At 50.3% G+C, this 17,474-nt stretch overlaps 1 protein-coding gene across 3 annotated transcripts in view; it reads left to right on the top strand.

The window, feature by feature from the left end:
- Nucleotides 1-8,835: 8,835 nt before the first annotated feature.
- LOC118216765 (SRC kinase signaling inhibitor 1-like) overlaps nucleotides 8,836-17,474 on the top strand; it is a 144,765-nt gene continuing 136,126 nt past the window's right edge. For 2 of the 3 annotated variants that reach the window (XM_035398226.1, XM_035398225.1), the window contains exon 1: nucleotides 13,805-14,377. In XM_035398226.1, coding sequence (XP_035254117.1) covers nucleotides 14,356-14,377 — 22 coding nt within the window. In that variant the 5' untranslated portion in view covers nucleotides 13,805-14,355. Of the gene's footprint in view, nucleotides 9,259-9,826; nucleotides 9,920-13,804; nucleotides 14,378-17,474 lie in introns of those variants that run through there. The other variant, XM_035398224.1, reaches the window with a different exon arrangement.

Genomic DNA, 17,474 nt, shown 5'->3' with positions numbered 1-17,474 from the left:
CCTGAGAGAGATGAGGTGCGATTAAACACGCAGGTGAGGGCGTCCTCATTAATCGTGTCTCGCGCGCGCGGGGCCTGTTTGTCTCCCTGATGAATGCGCCCTGTATGATTAAAACCCCCCTGCCTTTCACGTCTAATAAGGAGGGGCTGAGCCACGTGTTGGAGGGCGTTCGCTTTGCAGCTGAAGGTGATGGAGCGCCCCAAACTGTTTCACCAGACACGCCTGCAGGTTCCATAATGGAGGACAGCGAGATAAGGGCTTGGCTTGCATTAAATTGGGTCAATTCCATTTCAGTTCAGTCAATTCAGGAAGTTGATTTGACTGAATCGATCCCATCCCCCCTCCCCCCACCCAGCCCCCCCAGATAAGGGCAGCAGAAACTTTACACTCCCAGAAAACGGGATTTTTTGCCTCTTATTGGTTGCCTTGCATTAAATTGGGTTAATTCCATTTCAGTTCAGTTAATTCAGGAAGTTGATTTGAGTGAATCGATCTTCCGCCCCCCCCCCCCATCACTGCCATTTCCTTCTGTTCTTGTGGGGGTGGGACAGGTGCATCGTTCAGCTGCCCGAGAGCTTGTCAGCGAATGCCAATACGCCTTAATCCATCATCGCAGCGATGGGCTGCGATGGCGACTCCCCTGTTCCCCCGAACCCTTTTTCTGATTCAGCCGTTCGACGCGAGCGCGGCGGTATTAATGAGGAGTATTAATCTCAGCGGGCGTCCGCGCCTGGGCTCGCAGAAGCATCCGTCAGGGCCGCAGAACAAGGTGAATCATTATTCAGTGCGCCGCGCAAGGAGAGGAATTTAAACGCGCTGAGCGGCTTGAGAACGGCGTCTGTCGTCTGTTGACTAATATGCTGGGGCTTGCCTTACTCAGTGGAGTTCAAACCAGGAGAAGTCCTGCGGGCCTCAGTCAGCCCTGGAAACACACAGCAATAACCACTGTGCATCGGTTATGCTATATGACCTGTGTATCGGTTATGCTATATGACCTGTGCATCGGTTATGCCATATGACCTGTGCATCGGTTATGCCATATGACCTGTGCATCGGTTATGCTATATGACCTGTACATCGGTTATGCTATATGACCTGTGCATCGGTTATGCTATATGACCTGTGCATCGGTTATGCTATATGACCTGTGCATCGGTTATGCTATATGACCTGTGCATTGGTTATGCTATATCTACTGTACAGCACCGTTATGCAATATACACTGCAACAGTTTTGCAATATGCACTGCGCCACACAATTATGCAATATCCACTGTGCAGCACAGTTATGCAATATGCACAGTGCAGCACAGTTTAAAAAAAATAGGCAAAAGAATTATGGCACTTTGTTGAGTAGCAGGCAGTCCATTTAAACACTGAATCATACTACAGAGAAAATGGATGCATCCAAGACAACGGTATCACATAAGCAAGCTGAGGATCGTTCCCTGGGGAACCATTAAAACTTCAGCTATGCGCTGTCAGCCAAACAAACATTTTTCCCTGTCATATCCACAACGGTTAATGTGTTTGGTGAAACACTGCTGCATAGTCGATACTGCGTAACTGTGCTGCACAGTCGATACTGCGTAACTGTGCTGCACAGTCGATACTGCGTAACTGTGCTGCACAGTCGATACTGCGTAACTGTGCTGCACAGTCGATACTGCGTAACTGTGCTGCACAGTCGATACTGCATAACATAAAGTCCCAGTCTGGAAATCAGGCTGGGTGTATATCTCATTTGGCACCTTCCAAATGACATTTTTGCCCCAATCAAGATAAGAGAATAAAATGTCACTGTCAAGTTTTTAAATGTCCGTTTTGAGTCCTGTTTGAGTGATCAGGCATGTCGTCCTGCGTGCCAAGATTTGGACCAAGGGTTCTCACCCATAATCCTACAGGACTACAAGGTTGGCTGGTTTTTTTCACATTAATATAACCAATTTATTGCCAAGACAACATGTGTTAACTGTATAATAACCTTCTTTAATTAATAAATTAATTAATCAGCAATAACAAAAACGAACAGGCTCCAAACGCCCTCTGAGACCAGGGATGAGAAACACTGACATAAAATCATCTGACCACTAGAGGGCGCCACTGCAACCCTTAATACAATGTCTCTGGTACTCAAGAGGGGGCACTGTTCCTTCAGCGCCAACTGGTTCTTAAAGCTCAGCTGTGGTGTTAGTCGCTAGATTATTACAGAATGAGCTCATCCTGCTGTACAGGGAATTTGCTGAAGCATCATTATGAAAATCTGATGTATTTGATGAGACGTTTTTACAGATGCGTGCTTTTCACTTCAAGGTGACTTAGATAATCTTAAGAATTTCAAATCAGCTCTGGTTCATTAATATCAGACTCTGGCTTGTTCATATACTGCACGTGGGCGCGCACAAATGCCAGTTAACTTGTGCAGTCACAGTCTTTGAGCTTGACCCTGTGAGGTGAAAGGTCACAATTGTGTGATTAGAATGTTATTAACTGAACATTCTGATGCTGATGTAACACTCACTACTGGTGACTGAAAGCAATGGAGTTCTAGAACTCTCACTTAGAATTTAGAAGAAAAAAAACCCCATCCAAAAAAACCTAACCTTTCAGTGAGTTAAAAAAAAAAGGTAAAATTGTAAACTCTGGGTGCTGGAAAATGGAAAGGTCAGATTTCATTAAATGTGGCATTAGTATTTTAGTCCTTTTTTTTTTAATGAGTAGGTGAATGCAACCTGCCCAACGGGCGGCCATATTGGAGCTGGACCATTATTACCTCCGAAACCTGCCAAACCCTCCCTCTTACAGGAACATTTCAGGTGGCCAACATCTCTGTGGAGATGTCGCCATGGAAACGGCACTTTGCTTACAGTATTTTTAGAGACAAACCAGGTTGAATAAAAAAAAAGGAAAGGGGAAAGAAAGAGAGAGAGAGAGAGAGAGAGAGAGAGAGAGGCACTGTTTTGTTTTGAAATAGGCTTCAGGAGCAGGAAGCGAGGGTGTGGTCCTGGTTCGGGTCGGTACCGAGCGGGAAGCGGCCGTCCTGTTCACGGGTCGCTGCTTTTTACGCCGTCGACAGGGGGTGAAGTTATGCGTCGATTTGGGATCGATTCAGATCTGTTGGGTAACGTTCTGTCCCTCCCACTCGCTTGGCTGGGAGAATGGAAAGGTCGCGGATGCACAAACCGGCAAGCCGTCTCCGTCGGGCTGCACTGGCCGCGTTTCATTCGCGCAGATCAGGAAAAGGAGACTTGATTTAGTGAAAGGAGATTTGAGCCGATTTGATTGAGGTTTGTAAATTCATTAGAGGGATTAACAGAGTGAACTGCAAGAGATTCCTCAGCTTGAGACCTGTCAGTGGCATGAGAGGGCATCCAGTAAATGGAAATTAGCAAAAGGTAAATTCCACACAGACGTCAGGAAGTATTTCTTCACACGGAGAGTAGTCGCTGTGTGGAACAGCTCGCCAGGTAATGTAGCAGACTCTGGGGGTTGTCTGAAAACTCTGGGGGGTTTTCAACACCTGGCTTGATACGATGCTGGATATTATCTAGTTTGTAGGTAAACGGTGAGCACAAGGTGACCTTTAATGGTAAAAAAAAAAAAAAATGGTGAGCACTGTTAGGCTGAATGGCCTGTTCTCGTCATTATGGTATGTTATGTTATGTTCTGTTATATGACATGCGGATTCAGGCAGGGCCCACACTGGCAACCAAGGGAGCTCAGTGTCCTGCCTGTCTTCACAGTGGTGGAGCTAGGGTTGCCAGATATAGAACTTAACTGGACAACATGCACAGCTGGAAACTTAATCACCCGGGAAATGTTGGACGGGGAGGGGGGGGCGCATTGGAACCACAGGCGGACTGGGGACTGGGGGGGGGGGGGCAGGGGAATGAACATCAAACCAGTGAGCCATTGACACGGAAATTCATAATTCCTTACAAACTACCAGTTAATTTCTTCCATAAATTACTTGGATCAGACATCACATTGTCCAATCGGGACCGCAAGCCGGATATTCTGGTCCAAAACCAGGTGTCAGGCTACCCTAGGTGAAGTACATTCAGCTGCTTGAGCTCTTTGATTCTGTAGTGTACTCCAATGGCTGAGTAGCTGCCCTTGCAAGCTAAAGGTTGCAGGTTTGATTCTGTCATAGCAAACTTAAACCTGCATTGCTTCAGTATATATCCAGCTGTATAAATGGACACTGTGTAAAAAAAAAAAGGCACAAAGCTGTGTAAGTTGCTCTGGAGGTGTGTAATGCAATGCCTGTAACCTGCACTCTACCTGCAGTTTACAGGCCATCTAAAATGCTCGCAGTGAAATGCGATGAAATGCGCGGCGATGTGACGATCGTGACTAGCGCATAGCCGTGTCGCGCGCTGCTCGAGGAACACAAAGCGGAAAGCCTCCCCTCTCCCGCTCCCTCAGGGCCGAACGGCTGCGTTACCGGCGGCAACGGCGCGGCACACGCCAGCCAGGGAGCCACGAAGAAGAAGAAGAAGAAGCGCTGCTCAGTCAGTCTTCCTGTTCTCGCCTGCCCCAGTGCCCCATGGGAGATCTGCGTTTCGCCGATGGATGATGGCATTTGTCAAGCGCTCTCCACAGCTGCATTGATCAGTAGCCCCTCCCCCACCCAGCCAAGGCTGTTGTCACATGGACCCCCCTGCCCCCGCCCCCCCCCCCCGCCCTCCCGCCCCCCAGGTTGTCAGTTATCCACTCCGCTCATGCGACAGACTGTAGGGACATCGATCGGCCCTGTGCCCCCCCCCCATCCCCCCCCCCCAGAGGATTGAGGGGAATAAAACGAAAACAGGCCTTTGCCGCCATTCTCAGCCCTTCCCAGACTGCAGCCGGCTCCGGGCGGGTTCTTCCGGAGCTCTGGCGTAGTCAGCCGACTGTTGACAGTGGCGATGAGGTGGCACACGGCGCCATTTTGGCTCAGCGTTGGCACATTCAGCTGCTCGGTTGTGTGCCACTCAATACTGGCTGAGGTTTGCCTTCATGACGGCTCGCTCCCGGTGTCCCGTACGGAAACCCAAATCTGGGTCACATCTGTGCCCTTATTCAGTGCAGCAACCCGTGGCAGTTGGGGGGGGGGGGGGTTGTTAGGATGATTCCAAGGCCTATAACTTACTCAAAAAATATTGGGACATAGGATTCATAATCAAATCTAATTAGTTTTATTTGTATAGCGCATTTTTTTTGTCTTTTTTTTTTTCTCAGAGAACTGTCACAAAGATGCTTTACAGTGAAAATTAGGCCCCCTTGAACCCCCCAAAATCAAGAAAGTATGATATAAAAAAAAGCTCTCTGAACAAATATGGATTATCTTTATACTTTATATTTGTCAGTTACTGAAATTGACATTAATAAGAACATTTTTTTACACTGCACTAATAAAATTGGCGGTTTCTTTCGCTTTTTTTGGGGGGTGGCCTGGGGGGGTGAGGCTCAGTGTGAGATCTCTTCATGATGCCCAAAACCCTTGGCAGCACCTCCACATGCTGGGCTGCACCGCACAGGGGTGCGGTGGGGGGGGTGGGGGAATCAGGTGTGGGGGCCACAAGAAGCCAGCGATCGGGGTTTGGGCTTCCTGTCCACTTCCTTTCTCTGCTGCTGGGGGCTTTCTCAGGCTTGAGTGCGGCTGAGAGACGATCCAGCAGCAGCTAGCATCTGTGTTTGACATCACAAATGTGCCATTAGAATGGTCTGCACTGAACATTCTAACGCTGATGCGACCATCACCACTGAACACAGTTCTAGAACACTGATTGAACACAATTCTGTTTAAAAATTCTAAAAAGAAATTTAAAAAAAACCCCACTCTTTCAAACAGTTAAATAAACATCACTGAGTCACGGGGTTGGCGGAGAAGCTGGGGAGCTGGAGAGTGCCGTGGTGACTGTTCGCTAACTGAATATTGCCAAGAAATAGTGCTTCAGTATGACAGACCAAACAGAGGATAATGGAACCCACCCCCACCCCCCAGCCCTGCCGCCCCCCCACAGGCGCGTTCAGTGAGTGAGAGTGAGGTCCGTGTGCGACGTGCTAAATCCGCATCGCGCGTTTCTCCGGGCGGGTGTTAAAAGCCGGCGCGGCGGGGAGGAGGAGGACATCCGCTCCGCGATGCGTCTGCGAGCTGGCGTGTCAACCGCCCCCCCCCCCCCCCCCCCCCCCCCGCCCCCCCCCCCCCCCCAGCGTGCGGCGGCGGCACGCGGCTGCTCTCACACGCACAGGACACGGGGCGGGCCCCCTGCTGCGTGCTGCGTGCGTGCGTGCATGCGTTCGTTCGCTCGCCCGCGCGCGGATCCTGGCGAAATGAACGCTCCCGCGGCCACCCGCGGCGGCTCTGCTCTCCCGCGCTCGCCATTGCCATGGGAACCGAGGCCCAGCCGGATCTTGGCCCGTTTCGATATCAAAGCGACGGCTTGCTGGGAGAGTGGCGTCTGGTGCCTTCCTCTCTCTCTGATAAGCAGGCTTCCGCCCCGCTTTCACCCAACCAGGGATGCAGATGTGACAGTTTGGGAAACGCTGGCCTGTTTACACGGGGCTTTGTAACCGGGGGGGGGGGGGGGGGCACTGACCCCCCTAGGGTGGTCCTCAAAATAACAGGAAACATATTTTTGCTTCAAAGAATATTTTTTTTATATTTTCACATTTCAGAAATAATTTAATTTAATCATGTTTTTGACTTTTAGTTCAAATATACCGTGTCAGGCTATGACGTATATTCACTAAGATGCCAAATTAAAATAAAATAAAATAAATATCAAACACCAAAGAAAGAAAGAAAGAGACCCAGTCTCTGTTCCCATCTTCCTGTTCTGATGGGGGGTGGGGGGGTGCATAGTGTCTTAATGATCTCAGCACTGTGCTTCACAGGATGAGAGCCTGCAAGCCTGTGCTCCACTAACCAGCTGGTGGTCAGCTAGCGTTCCAGCAGCAGGTTCGTGTTCTAAAAGGAGCTCCTGGCTCCGCATGACAGTTTATGGCTGGGGTATTCAAACCTGGCCCAGGGGGGGCCCAGTAGTGCTGCTACAGTCTTCATTCCTCCCCTGTGATCAGGGAATGATTTAAACCCAACGCACCAAGTAGGCATCATTTCTGTCCAGTCAGTGACATCACTGTAGTACGGACTATCGGTGCTCAAGAGGAAACCGGCAGCACTTCTGACCTTGAGGGCCAGGTTTGAGTATCTCTGCTTTATGAGCTATACGAGTTCATGAGTTTATGAGTTTATATGCCGTGAAAAAGGCCCAAGGATCATTTGCCCGCTGCATTGGCCTATTTCGTGGCCTCATCATTAATATTCATGAGCTACGGCAAATTGGAAATTTTTGGGGCAAGACGTGGCGGCAGTCCGTGTTCTATCCCCCACCGGGGAGCTCTCTCTGCTGTGGTCCGGTCTCTGTGGGTTACCCTCTCTGCTCTCTGCCTGAATAAAGCAAAAATAAATAAATAAATGAATAAAAACAAGTCAGGAGCGAGGGAGCTAACAAAGAGAGAGCCGGTTGGCCAATCGTTGCAAACAGCAGGGCGTCCCGTCCACGTGAGGGCAACAGAATCAATGACCGTCGAGCCCGGAAGGCCAGCCTGGCGTGCAGACGTCCAGATTCTTACCTTCCCTGGTTGATGAATTTGTTCCCTGGTTGTTGAATTTGGGGCATGTGCAAAGGTAGATGTTGTTGTTGTTGTTGTTTAGAAGGCAGGAGCTGTTGACAGCAGCCCGATGGATTTTTTCTGGAAGGTGGGAGGTGCGGAGCCTGCTTCCTCAGCAGTTTGTGTCACGGGCCGCCGGCTCGCATGCACGACCCCGAGCCAGCCAGGACGTCTCCTCGCACGGCACGCGCGCACCCACGCTGTTTCCCTTTCGTGGCCATGTTTTATTAATGCGCACGGAAAATCAATGCGGTTGTTGCTGAAAGCAGTCAAACCGAAGGAGGCGGGCGCTGGCTAACCCGCGCAGACGACCTCGCAAAGGGCGTGGGGGAAGTTCAGTTCAGTCCGACCTAGCGAATTTTTTTACATAGCATAATTCGCACCTCAGCCTCCTAGGGTGCCGAACATTTGGACGCAAGCGCGAGGGTTGAGGCGCGAAGCAAGAGAGTTCAGCTAGCTACACAAAAGCACAGTCAAAAATAAATGTTTTCGATTCGCGTTTTCAAAGGAGCCATCGCATAGTAATGAAATGCACACTGTGTCGACATGGTAACAGACTTGATCTCGCGGCCCTCTGCCTGGTATCGGATGCTCTGTAGGAGTAAATGCGTGACATCAGCAACGCTTGTTAAAGCCCGTGTATCGCACCGAGGTCATCGCGACCTTGAGAGGCATATGCCCTGCTGTCGGCCTACACGACGAGGGGCTCTCGTTGGTCCGAACTCAGCTGGGGTTAAATGGAAAATGATTCCATTAAAATCGCCAGGATTAGTGTATTTCAATATTTTAAAAATAATTCACAAAAGACTTATTTTCACAAAATGCATGTTCGGTTTCAGAATTTGCAAGCTATTAGGTTTTTTTTGAACCATGTTTTGGTCGAGTCTACAAGTACAAGTACACAATACAGTATACAATATAAACAACACATAATAATAATAATAATCGTCATTCGCGTCATCATTATCACAGTCATGATTCATACACGGGACTGGAGGAAAAACTAAATTATAGTGGAGATTTTAACTTTATAGTACTTGTATAAATTATTTGCAATAGCAGTTGTTAGAGGGCTCGATCAAGGGTATCTCAGTCACGTGCATGACTTAATTTATTTCCCTTGCGCCCCTGCGTCAAACAAAGTTGCAAACGCGTTCTCTATTGACTTCAGTTTAGCTCTAATAGATTAAGCAAACAATGTGTCATCAAAAATGCAGCTACACGGAAAAGACCGGCGTGGGTTGTATTGTCTTTCGAAGTTGATATCAGTGTTTTTGGGAGGCTTGAAAATGCACGCGCTTGAGAGACGCTGAAGAGACATTTAACCTCGACACGCCTTGCAACAAAACCGAAGCAAATTGTCCCGCGTTATGTGGAAAAAACAAAAAACAAATTGCAATTCAAAACAGTTTAACAAATATTTGAAGCCTGAAAGTAAAGAAAGGCTTGCTTATCTGGTATTTCGGAAGTGTTTGTTTGAGTCTCCGTTTACGTCTACCCGACCACGGACAAAAATAAGAATACTGCTCAGAAACAAACATTCCAAAACATGGAGATCAAATGCACAGCCGCTCCATTCTGTGCTGTTACAGACTGGAAGGTGAGTAACTACCAATATTATACACTGAGCCACAGTTTTACCCTGCCGGTCGTAGGCTATTTATCTCAAATAGTTTTACCCCTGTATTGTTTGTCAACCGTGTACAATGGTATTGCTTTTTGCATGGAGTTTGCGTGTGTGTGTGCCCCATGAGATGGAACTGAAACTTTGAAATTATGAGACATCTTTGACTGAACAGGTGATTTTATCATCCAAAGACCGTTCAGCTCCCTACGGTCACGTTTAGCACAGCACTTTTGAGTCGATTTTAAGGTTTTATTGTTTTATTGTGTATTTCTAAAACGCTAAATGGCAGTGGTGGAAAGTCCAGGGGTCAGAAAGTAAAAGTACTGCCATGAGTTTCTTCCACCCATGAACTCAGCCAGCTGATTTCACTAATTAGTTCTACCTCCTGGCTGAAGAATTGTGCTAATTAGTAAAATCCAGGTGATTGGAACAAAATACTGGGGAGGACTTTTACTCTCTGAACCTGGATTTTCCACCTCTGCTAAATGGTTTGGTCACTCTTTACACCCCTGACCTAATTTTCCCCCTATTCTGCTTCCAGGTCACGTAGGCCTTCTGACCAGATGCTTTTGGCTGTCCCACGGGCTGGAGTTGAAGCGAAATGGCGATCGCGCCTGTGCTGTTGCTGCTATAGGTATGGCTCTTCTATTGACTTTTAAAAAATCTCGGTTGAGATATCGTTTCTCCTTGGCCTTTAAACCCAGACGAGATCGTCTTCATCAGCGTGTATTGTCTTGTAATGTTTGTGTAATGTGCGGTTATCCCTTGCATTTCTAAAACTACGTTTATCCAGTTGGCGTAATGGTGACTTATTGCCATGCGCAGCCTCAGTGGGATGCGATCAAACCTTTCTGAACCTGTGCGCATAGTTTTGTTCTTTCTGCAGTCCTAAATTTCTTAATCTCAAGTGGAGGTGTTTAGTCCAGCAACATGGTGGTCATTGTGAGTCAGAAAAAGTGTGCAACTTTTATTTATTATTATTAATTTATTTCAACCCAGTAATGTGTCATATAATATTGCTGCTTTTAGCCATGTAGTGTTGGCTGCTGCACCGTTTTTGCAGGACATGAATAAAGTTGTGATGGATTTACTGCCTTCAGGCTGGCGCTTCACTCTGGATGAGCTTCGCCCTGCACATGGAAGTGCTTTTTTAAATGTCCGTTCGTTTATACAAAGCTTTCCCCCCCCATAAATTGTAAAGTGTTTTGTGGTGGGTGAAGACATCCCTTATTCAGTTTGATGGCAGGGATGAGCAATTTAGGTTTTTTGTTTTGTTTTGTTTTCTTGGAGGGGTTGGGGTGTGGGGGGAGTATAAACCAAGCTGATTTATAGACGTTTCATGTTTCTTTGACACGATGATGTAAATGTGACGGTGTCACACTGCAGTGCAAGGCTTTGCAGAGTGGGAGGACCTGGCTGAAGCTTCGTCCCGTGTGATTGGCTCGTGGGTTTCAGATGCGAAGGCCGGCTGAGTGACTTCCAGGGGCCTTAAACCTTTCAGGGTGTGAGGTCACACATCCGTGATTGGAATGTTCTTGCCTGAGCATTCTAATGCTGACGCTGATGTAACAATCACTGCCGGTGACTGAAAGCCAACGGAGTTCTAGAACACTGACTTAGAACTTTGAAGAAGAAGAAGAAAAAAAAGAACATTCCAAAGAACCTGCTCTTCGAAGGGTTAAACTGATCACGCTATGGACTGTGGCGCTGCGTGCTCCCTATCTGTGTCCACCAATGAGAAGTCTCCGTAATCACTCCTTAATGTCTCCACGGTTAATGAATCACTGTTGTGCGGCTCTTAACTTAGCTGAGTGAGAATGCATTAGTTTTTTTTATAGTGTTCAGATAAAGGCCTGAGTGCTTTGGCTCTGAGTTGTCGCTAGATTTGGGGCTTGTGTTGTCAGGCCACTTAAGAGCCGAGGAATGTTTAATGGGAGGAACAGGGACGGCGTGCCCATCCAAAATGGTTTCAGCTTCAATACTGCATCACTTTCGCAACTTATTCCAACGCGTTAGCAGCGCTGTGTGTGAATAAATACAAGGTTAGTACGGCAGTGATGTTGCCTTACTTGTAGAAACCTGAGGCACTCTCCACCAATCACAGAGGATGTTTGTGACAATCAGTACATCGATGCTTGCAGTGATTGGTGGATACATTCTGGTTATCCTTCCGCAGTCTCTGTGAGGAATTGCCAGGATGCAGCCAGAAAGTGCCCACCAATCACCATCGTCGTTGCTGTATTGGTCTTTACTGACGTGATGTGCGATTGGTGGAGCGCCGTTCAATTTTGCGCAAGTGAGATGACATCATGGCCGTCTTATTCCTGTTTTACTGTCTCTGATACGCTATAACTTTTGGTAACACTTGGTCCCACTCTGGAATGTGTATCAGTAAAAATAAAAAAAAATAATAAATTTTTTTTTAGCTTCAGCTAATTTCCAACTGCGATCCTTTCCCTGGAACTGTCTCCCTGGGATGCTCCTGGGTACAGACTAACAGGTGGGTTACCGTGGGGACCGCACGCCGGGGGCGTGGCCAGATCCATGCCTCCTGGGGCACGTGACCCAGAAATATTTGTCTGCGCCCCAGTAAAATGACCACGAGCACTCATACGTATTTGCGCTGCGTCTAAATGGCCGTGGAAAATTTGCTGCCCATTATGTTCTCCTTGTGTAGATTAGACTCTCCTGAATAGTGGCAGGTATTGCAGTCACACCAAATAAAGATGCTGTCGATCTTGGTGTGGATTTGGACTTGATTCCCGGGGATGTGTGTGCTGTGCCCCAGTTCAGCTTTAAGTGTGGCCCCGCCTCTGCCAAACACCGGCCGTTTCGTTTGGAAACTGGGGCATCTTTCTAAAAAAAAAAAAAATTTTGTTATTTTTTTATTTGATAAGCCAGGGCAGCAGGTGGGGATGTTGAGAAGTCGCAGTGCCCATAAATTATTTATGGAGCTTCTCGTTAATATCTCTTCCTCTTTCCCTCTCTCCCTCCATCCCCTTTTCTCTCTCTCTCCGGGTGGTTTTCCCTCTCTCCCGGTTTGTCTCGGTCCGCTGGCTCTGCTTCCTGTCTGCTCTGCGAGCCGCGCCTGTCCGTCGACTTTATTTTCCCGCGTCTCTCCGTGTCCTTCACGCAACCTTGACGGGCCCCGGGGCCACACGGGGGGGCTGGTGGCGGGGGGGGGGCAGCGGTGTGCCACTCGCGGGCAAACGCAGCCGGGGGTAAAAAAAAAACTCAAACGCTGTTCTGAAGGCGGGCCGAACGGACAGCGGTAATCCGCTTCGGCGGTGTCAAGGTGACCCCTGGGTAATACTGCTGTCTTCTGGGATACGTGAACTCTCCTGTTCCCTGGTCCAGTGTGGTGTTGCACACTTAAGGTGTCAAGGCTCTATTTATAAAAAAAAGAAAAAAAACCACTTCTGTTCGTGTGTGTGTGTGTGTGTCTTTTTAAAGTCGCCGTGATTCTCCATCTGCTGCTGCTGCTGCTGTCTGTGGTGCAGCTTATGATATTTAACTGGCAGTCTATTCAAAAAAATTATTATTTTTAAAATTTTATTTTTAAAGATGTTTTTGAATCTTGCGCTGCACGGCAGGGCACGGTGTTTACGCTGAAGCCTCTGCTGCTTCTGTCTCTCGCTGCCTCTCCTGGGACCACCCCCCCCCCCGCCAACCCCCCCCCCTCACTCTGCTGAGCCTTTGTACTGTACTTCAAACACAGAGAGGAAGCGCAGGTTTGTGCTGCGCTGCATAAGGCACCAGAACCTGCCCTCCTTATCGTTACCTGATTTAAAAACGCACGCGTGTTAACCAGCAAGTGCGTTGACCGCTGAACGGGGCAGGTGGACATTCTCTGACCGCTGCTTTCAGCTCCATTCAAACTCTCGTTTGTTTCTCTGTTCCTCTCTCCCTGTGCTATTACAACAATTAGAGAGAAGAAAAACGGCACATTAGCTTAAATACAGGCTATTTGCTGGTCATTAAGGACCATTGTCCTGTGTTTCCTGTGTTTGCTGCGTTTGTTTTCGCACGCCCTGCGTGTTTAAGCTGTCCATTAGTGCAGAGGCCTGCCCTGTGCTGTGTGTGCTGTGCTCCCATTCACCTTCTCTGTGCACTCCTCTCCATCACCGCGAGCTCCTACGATCTCCCGCCATCCCACCGACCAACAGCCGCACAGCGCGACACTGTGCCTTTAAGAGCGCGAGGGAGAGGGAGAGAGATAGGGAGAGAGAGCGAGAGCGAGGGAGAGCGAAGGAGAGAGAGAGAGGGAGAGAGAGCAAAGGAGAGAGAGAGAGAGATAGCGAGGGAGAGCGAAGGAGAGAGAGGGAGAGAGAGGGAGAGGGAGGGAGGGAGGGAGAGAGGGAGATCGAGCGAGGGAGGGAGAGAGCAAGGGAGAGCGAAGGAGAGAGAGAGAGCGAGGGAGAGCGAAGGAGAGAGAGAGAGCGAGGGAGAGCGAAGGAGAGAGAGGGAGAGAGTGAGGGAGGGAGGGAGAGAGAGAGCGAGGGAGAGCGAAGGCGAGAGAGAGAGAGAGAGAGAGAGGGAGAGAGAGCTAGGGAGAGAAAAGGAGAGAGGGAACGAGAGCGTGAGAGCACATTAATCTGTCATGAGCAGAGCCCTTTCATTCACACACCTGCCCGTGCCGCGAGCGTGTGCCTCGATCCGGCACGCCGAACTCCCTCCGCTAGCCGAAGAGCACCGCGCTAGCCGCCGGCGCTAAGCCCCCTCGCCGCCCGGCCGCCCGCCAGCCAGCCAGAGAGCGAGCGAGACATCAGCCGGGAACGGCGAGAGAGAGCGCAGCGGAAAGCAAAACACACGAGAGAGAGAGAGAGAACTGAGAGGAAGAGAAGAAGAAGACGGAGAACAAGCAAGGGAGGAGGACAGCGCGAAGAGAGAGAGAGAGACACACACACAAAACCGCTCGCTGTGCGAGGAGGAGGAGGAGGGAACGCGAGAGACTGAAGCAGAGGCTGAGAGAGAGAGAGAGAGGGAGAGAAAGAGGAAGAGAGAGCGGCGGAGGAGAGGAAAGAAGAGGAAGAGGAATAACGATATTGTTCCGGCGCTCCCCGAGGCACAATGGGAAATGCACCGTCCCAAGGCATGTGACCGCTCTCCCCATGCATACTGTTGTAGCAGGTATCTCTCTGATCCGCGTGCTTCCAACTGCTGCCTGTCGGTGATCTGATGGGGGGTGGGGGGTGGGGGGGGCGGTGAGGTGGAGGGGTGTGTCGGAGCCGTGGGGGTTGCTTGACGTGTCGTTTTTTTCTGCGTCTGATGGTCGCGCTCCTTGTGAAGAGCCCTGTCTGAGAAGCAGAGAGAGAAGCGTGTCGTGTTTTGTCAGGAAGCGGAGAGAGAGAAACGGGTGTGGGTGAATGTGGGGGGGGGGGGGTGGGGGGGTGGTGGCTGGGCAGGTGTGTTGGAGATTGGAGAGGGGGGGGTGGCTGAGCAGGTGTGTTGGAGATTGGGGGGGGGGGGGGGGGGCGGAGCGGCATGGGGGTGTGTGGACAGGACATTGATACAGGTTGCACAGGTGAGGTTGTGCTTGCAACCAGGAGATGTACAATGTGTGTGTGGGGAAAACCCAAGCATTGTGCCTGAATGTTAGAGTGATTGTTGTGTGTGTGTGTGTGTGTGTGTGTGTGTGTGTGTGCGTGTGTGCGTGCGTGCGAGCGTGTTTGTAGGTATTAGTGTGTGTTTGTGTGTGTGTGTACGCGTGTGTCTGCGTGTGCATGTGTTTGTAGGTATTAGTTTATGTGTGTGTGTTTGTGTGTGTGCGCGTGAGTATTAGTGTGTGTGTGTGTTTGTGAATATTTGTGTGTGTGTGTGTTGTTAGTGTGTGTATGTGTTTGTGAATGTGTGTGTGTGTGTGAGTATTAGTGTGTGTGTGTGGGGGGGAGAACAGCATCAGCACCATCTTTCACCACATGGGAAATCACGAAAGAGTGACAGAGAGAGAGACAGAGAAAGAGAGAGAGAGAGACAGAGAGAGAGAGAGAGAGACAGAAAGTGCTCTGGCAGGAGGATACGACAGCATGCCTTGCTGATAAAGCCCGTGTGTGTCTGGGAGCGTGAGCATGCGATAGACAGATACGGGAGAGGAGGGAAGGAGGAGGTGGGGAGAGGTTGGAGGAGGTGGGGAGGGGAAGGAGGAGGTGGGGAGAGGTTGGAGCGCGGGGAGAGCCCCGGTGTTGGAGAGGGGAGCTCTCCTTTGTGTGCTCAGCTGTGGGGGTCTCTCAGAGAGAGAGAGAGAGAGGGAGGGAGAGGGAGGGAGGGAGGGAGGGAGGGAGAGAGAGGGAGAGGGAGAGAGAGAGCGAGCAGGAGAGGGAGAGGAGGGAGCAAGTGAGAGAGAGAGAGAGAGGTAAGGCACACTGGTGCGTTTCAACACCAAGGTGTACGCTCCGGGAAGAGGAGGAGAGAGAGAATGAGTGAGTGAGTGAGGGAGGGAGAGAGAGAGAGGTAATTGTGTGGAGAGGACATGACACTGGGGAGGGAACATTAGAGGAGAAGCAGGGGAAGAAACAAGCTTCACATGGAGAGAGAGAGATGGGGGAGTGAGGGAGGGAGGGAGAGAGAGAGATGGGGGAGTGAGAGGGAGGGAGGGAGTGAGAGAGCAAGAGAGAGAGTGAGAAAGATAGAAAGAGGGAGATGGGGAAGGAGGGGTGGAGAGATGGGGGGCATCACTGAAGTTGTGCTGGAGGAAGGAGGGGTGGAGAGAGAGAGAGAGATGGGGGAGTGAAGTAGTGCTGGAGAGAGAGGGGGAGAGAGATGAGGAAGGAGGGGTGGAGAGAGACAGATGGGGGGCATCACTGAAGTTGTGCTGGAGGAAGGAGGGGTGGAGAGAGAGAGAGATGGGGGAGTGAAGTAGTGCTGGAGAGAGAGGGGGAGAGAGAGAGAGATGAGGAAGGAGGGGTGGAGAGAGAGAGAGAGAGAGAGAGAGATGGGGGAGTGAAGTAGTGCTGGAGAGAGAGAGAGATGAGGAAGGAGGGGTGGAGAGAGAGAGAGAGAGGGGGAGGCTGTGTGGCGGGTGAAGAGCAGGAGGTTTCCTGGAGGGAGGAGGAGCCGTGGTCCTCCTGAGACGGTCCGCAGGAGCCTGTCAGATTCAGAGCTGCAGGGAGGGAGCCGCTGTGGAGCGTGGAGAGAGAGGAAGAGGAGAGAGGAGGAGGAGGAGAGAGAGAGGAGGATGAGGAGGAGGAGGAGGAGGGCTGGCGGGTGGGCGGCCGGCCGGCATGTGAGTGTGTGAGGGAAGAGGGAGACTCTGCCGGCTGTTGTTGGGTGGATTCCCTCTCTCTCTCTCTTTCTCTGACTCTCTCTCCATCTCTATCTTTCCCCCACTCTGTCTCTTCCCCCTTGTCTTTTTATTTTTCCCTTTTTTTCTCTCCCTTTCTTTTTCCCTCTCTCTCACCATCTCTCTCACACTCCATCTCTCTCTCTCGCACCTGTCAGTACCGGGCAGTGTGGCTGCTGTGATGAAGTATACCCTGGCGACAGAGTGGGGTGGGGGTGTGGTGGGGTGGGGTCGGGGGTTTAGTTTGGGGGGGTTGGAGGAACAGGCTGCTGCTTTGGCAGAGGGAGAGTGTTTTGTGGGGAATCGGCACGGAGACGGGCGACAGCAAGGTGAGGCGGACAGCAGGCAGCGGAGGTCTGGAGGGCGTGTTCCGGAAACGGAAGCGAGCCGGGAACAGCGTGGAAGGAAGAAAAGAAAAATAAATAAATAAATAAATAAAACTCGTGCTCAGCCATGCAGTGCAAGCTGGAAGCATTGCCATGGCGACTGGCCGTTAGAATCATTAACCAGGCGAACCGGGCTGAGAGGAAGATGTCTTCGTTGAGCATCCGGTGTCGCTGAATAAAAAGCGACTTTTGCCGGCTCGGATAGCGGGAGAAAACGGCGCTCGTTTGTAACTGCGTTAGCGCAGAATGGATGATTCCGCTGGGGCGCACGCGATGCCCTTTCCTGCAGCCCCTTCGCCGTGCCGGTCTGAGGGGGATCAGGCCTCTGTGCTGCTGCATGAGTGGCCTGGTCTTCCTGCATGAGTGGCCTGGTCTTCCTGAAGCGAATAGCCCTCATTCCAAGGGCAATTTCACCTTATCTTTTGATGAGGAGAAACGGATTAACTGACAGTCGTTTTGTTGGGGGGGGGGGGGGGAGACTCGTAATTGCTTCCCATTGAAGTTTTTTTTTCTTTCCCATTTGG

Source organism: Anguilla anguilla, chromosome 17 (genome assembly GCF_013347855.1).
Source record: "Anguilla anguilla isolate fAngAng1 chromosome 17, fAngAng1.pri, whole genome shotgun sequence".
Lineage (NCBI taxonomy): Eukaryota > Metazoa > Chordata > Actinopteri > Anguilliformes > Anguillidae > Anguilla > Anguilla anguilla.
This window is presented reverse-complemented; position numbering and strand designations above follow the sequence as displayed.